Consider the following 4,946-nt stretch of genomic DNA (forward strand, 5'->3'; position numbering starts at 1 on the left):
ATGTAGGGAATCGTTCATTATTATCGAACTAAAATTATAATGATTCGAACAGATCCTGGATAAAATGCATCAGCATTATATAACAGCATATTTTGTGAATTATACATGTATATGTTTAAATAGTGTTCTTTCAATGATTTCATAAATTATCTTCCTTAGTCTTCTATTTTCACAAATGTACATGTAGATACACGTTTATTTGATAATAATAATACGGCATTTTATGGCATTACGGGGCGTCGGATTACAAAATGTATGATATGAAAAAAATATCAAACAAGTGATAATAAATAGATAAACAAATAAACATTGGTCAAATTAAACATATAGACGAATACGAGTTATGCACAGTCACAAATTGACTTGCTTTCTGATGCAAAGAACGTTCATAATTTAAATATTGTGTGTATTTACTTGATTCACATGAAAGTTCATGATGGGCGTGATTATTTGAAGTCACTTGAAAAGTTTAAGCAGAGGACAAGAATTAGAGAACACATTTAAAGTGAAATGAGCAAATATTTGAACATTGAAAATGATATACAGTGTATATCTTTCAAATTCTTAAATGTAGATTGTATGTTTCGAGGTTTTAATCCTTTTCCAAAGAGTACTAAAACTTTCAACCAAGAATGACATTCGAGATATTATTATTTCTGTAAAGATTTAGACTAAAGCAAATTTACAGTGCATTAAAATGTATACAGTTTCTTAATGTCAATCTTTTTCGTTTACTAAGACTTTGAATATTTAAACCTTACCTATTGAACTTTTTCAATGGGTAGAACAAATAAAATGGATGAAAACCTAATAAATAGATACAGAGAAAGTTGTACATAAGATCACGTCTATAAACATAATAAAGATCCACAATGACATTTCTTTTGTAAATTCTTAAGACAGACTTGTTACATGCTTCATTTCTTTTAAAATTATGTAGATAAACACGAACAAAGAAAATAATTTTTTAAATTTACTTTTAACAATTAGTTACATGATAAATATGAGGTGTTTTCGCTGCACTTCCTTGAATTGTTTACACTAACAGGGGATAGTCTCCCGATTTTATCCTTTGAACACTTAACTTTTTATCACTCAACATTTGGTCAATACTGAAGATATTTTATTTTGGCACTGCTACACTACGACGCAAGGGAAAATTGGCGCTTCCAGTCCATGTCTGACGGTCAAGAGCACTTTATTACCAGAACAGTATGTAATAGAGATTATCTTAACCTCCTATCACTTATATCACTAACAATCCTGAGTTTCCTTCACATTCATGTACATGTCCACCCCGTATCTTTGTCTTTCTTCTTCTGTCATGAACACACTATCATTGTCATCATCATTCTCTTCCTCACCCTCCTCCAGGCCTTCGTGAAGAGGAGGCAATGTATCAGGCGAACCAAAACAAATCTTAGAGGAATTAGGCACTAGGCCTGTGTCACTAGTCCGCTCACTCTCAGTAAGAAGGGAGCTCGTGATGCTCGGCCTTCGATCCGTCACACTATCCATACTCATGCTGTAAGACCGCAGTAAAGACTTCACGTTTCCTATCTGTCTTTCCTTTTCAAGCTTATTTCGCACTTTTTCTAAGTTTACGAGAAAACTACTTGCTTGTTGGTCCAAATCATTGTTACCATGACGCTTTCTACCGAAGTATCCTAAAACGAACACACCCAAAACAGCGACACCATACACGGCTACAACGGCCACTGTGAACTTCAGGGCTCCTTCTGCATCATAAGGGCTGTTAGTAGACACTGTCTTGTTTCGAGTAGATTGTGTACTGTTCAGTATATCATAACTGTTGTTTGACATCACTGCCGTTTTTGATGTGTTTAAAGCAGACATTGCTTTTCTGTATCATTTCATGTCACATATCTCCTTATGTAATTTGACATTACATGGATTGTTGTTAGAACATGTTTTGTACGAAAACAGCATACGTGAACTGTTGCGTAGTACAGGGCTGTACATTATTTAATTCCATCTGAGTGGGAGGTGACAGGTAAAAATCCTGTGAGGGAAGCTCTTCCACGTTTGTTAAAACTTTCCGCTTGACCTGGTGTCATTAGGAAAGATTTAAAATTCCAAAAGCTGCAAATACAGGATATTGAGGTGCATTAACAATAAGAGATTTGTATTTACCTGTAAAAATCCTCACAGACAACGACAACATGTAATAATATGACAACACGACACACCAGTGTTAATCTCCGACTAGACAAAAAAAGAGATGTATTAAACAGACCTTTAAAAAGGATCAGTATCAAATTTTTCTGAAAAATTCATCATTCATCTATTATCAAGTTCAAAATCGATAATATTGTCGATGTAAAATTCACATGATTAAAAGGAGCAAATTTAAATTCTTTATAGAAAAATGATCTTATATTTACCCATTGATGAATGGCCTTTAAATTTGATATTTTAATACGACGTACTTGATGTAATAAAAATCCAACAACATCATCTCTTTCGAACAAGGATTTAATCGTTAAAACAGGTCCCAAATAACTGCTTCTTACAGATTATCATGCAGAATTCACAAAAAATATAAACTTAGTACAATTTGTTTTCTCACTTTTTTATTAGATTCCCTTAACGTTGTAAAGCTGTTGTCATAAGACAATAATGACATCATGTATGTGTTTGCCTCTCAAATATTTTTCTTTATTTTGGTAACATATGAAGGCAATAATTCTTACTTTATCAACGTTTTATACTATTTTGCGTGTGTCCAATATAAGATGATATACTCCAATGATAAACAGGTGACCCGATGTTCCCCTTCGAATTTTCAAATAATAAATTCATTACTAGCATGTAACTAACAAAAGCTCATGAAGAATAAATTATGTTTTAAAGGATTTTTAAAAGGAAATTTTTGTGTAGAAAATAAAAAAAAATCTCATTTTCGGCACAAGTGACCTTGTAGTTGAAAAAGAAAATTTCAAAACCTAAATAAATATGTACAGGATACGACAAATTATATGTTCTAAAAGTTGATTTGGCTAATGCATAAAGAGAAAATATGTCTTTTTTATGATTAATGTCCTTTTAACATTAATTTTTCAACGTTTTTGCAAGAGTAGAATGTGACCAATCATATTTTTAAGATGAAATATGACATAAGTTTTGTGGACCAGATGTTTCTAGGGAAAACTTTTAACTCTCATTTTGCTTCCAGGTTAACAATGGCAGCTCTGAATACTTAATCAAGTTAGTAATACTATAAAAAAGTTTTGTGAGGAGGGCATGAAAAGGCATGTTCTCCAACTTTATTGCACCGAAATGCATAAAAGAATTAATGCGTAGATATATTACATGATCAGTACGTACTGGTCCAAGCTGACAGTAAAAGCAGGCAACAAAGCGTCTTCATGTGTAAGGCTCATTATATAAATTGTATTTAGAAGAACTTGGATTTAATTCCACAAGTAAACCAACTTATACTCATACATGTAGTCCCCTATCTAAAGAAGACATTCGGCAAAATCATATGTCAGTTTTGAATATTTTTAAGATCCTAAAGAACCAAAATGAATTTGAACTACCAATTCTATATTGTATTCCGAAACTTCATAAAATCCTTACAAAGATACACAGTGGGCTCCAGTAAATGTTCAATTAAGCCTCTTTCTTTTCACCTCACTATAATATTAACAGTAGTGAAGGAGAAGCATCAAGACTACTGTGTAACAATATATTCAAGAAGTGGTGTAAATCAGATGTGGATAATTAACAATTCTTTTGGGCAATTTGAAATCACAAGATTTTCCAAATTCCACAGCTTAAAAACTTACTCTTCAAATTTATACACAACAATTTTCAACGATAAATTAAAGTCCAGGATTTTGATAAGATTGACGGCTGCTTTTTCAATTAAAACGGAACTCGTAAATTTACCAACCCTGTCATTAGTAATTTGCAAAATTATTTTGTTAAAAAACACTCAGATTGTACACACCAATACTCTGACGTTGACATAAAAAAAATGCTTGAGTTTCTGATTGACAATATCTATGTGGTTTTTTAGAGACAGGTCTTCCAACAATCTATTGGGATTCCCATGGGTACCTATTGCGCCCCGTTATTAGCAGACCTATTTTTGTATTCATATGAAGCATCTTAGTCCAAAATCATATGAGAGAAAAAAAACTTTTTATGGCCTTAACTCGACAATTAAATATACATGTATCGACAACTTTTGTCAATTACCAACATGGTTATTTCCATTCTTATATCGGAATGGACATAAGATACCATATACCCTGGTGAGCTTGAGATAAAAGATACCACAATCTGACACATCCGTTTCTTTTTGGATATTTTATTTGAAAAAGACTTTAATGGTAATCTAACAGCCAAATTCTATGATAAACGTGATGACTCTAGCTTTACAATCGTCAACTTCCCTTACTTATCCAGCAATATACCTTCATCACCTACATACAGAGTTTATATATCTTAGTTGATTTGATACGCAAGAACATGCTGTATGTATGAACAATTTGTAAAACAGGGTAAATTACCGGTATTAGCAAACAGGTCAATGAAACAAGAATATCAGTATTCTCGTTTAAAGTCATCATTTTATTAGTTCTATGGTCGATACAATGACATTATCAGCAAATACAATTTATCATTGAGTCAAGTGCTGACTGACGTTTTTCTAACTGTTAGTCTATTACTTATACACTGAGTTGTCGATGGATTTTTCCGTTATTTTCCGGTCATGACAAGGAGCATACAGCGGTTGTGATCGGTCGGCAGGGGATGCTCACTCGTCCATGGCACCTGATCCACCTCTGATGTTTTGGAGGTCCCTGTCTGCTCCTATTTTGTATTGTTTTATAGACTTTTGATTTTGAATACTGTTTGATATCTCCATACGTTTATCCGATCATAACAAGTAACACATACGGGTTATGATCGGT

The 4,946-nt window shown here is 32.9% G+C and overlaps 1 protein-coding gene across 1 annotated transcript; it reads right to left on the reverse strand.

The window, feature by feature from the left end:
• Positions 1–960: 960 nt before the first annotated feature.
• On the reverse strand, positions 961–2,177 carry LOC134257755 (uncharacterized). The gene is made up of 2 exons (XM_062740348.1): positions 2,155–2,177; positions 961–2,068 (listed from the first exon to the last, which is right to left on the reverse strand). Exon 2 carries the CDS (start codon positions 1,855–1,857, stop codon positions 1,255–1,257), a length of 603 nt encoding a protein of 200 aa, XP_062596332.1. The 5' UTR covers positions 1,858–2,068; positions 2,155–2,177; the 3' UTR covers positions 961–1,254.
• Between the last annotated feature and the right edge of the window lie 2,769 nt (positions 2,178–4,946).

Source organism: Saccostrea cucullata, unplaced genomic scaffold (genome assembly GCF_032062105.1).
Source record: "Saccostrea cucullata isolate Sc308-1 unplaced genomic scaffold, CSIRO_AGI_Scuc_v1 ctg15051, whole genome shotgun sequence".
In the NCBI taxonomy this organism is placed as follows: Eukaryota; Metazoa; Mollusca; class Bivalvia; order Ostreida; family Ostreidae; genus Saccostrea; species Saccostrea cuccullata.

What these genes read in the sequence shown, in the direction of transcription:
- LOC134257755 (XM_062740348.1), bottom strand. Translation starts at nt 1,857, where the DNA reads ATGTCTGCTTTAAACACATCAAAAACGGCAGTGATGTCAAACAACAGT.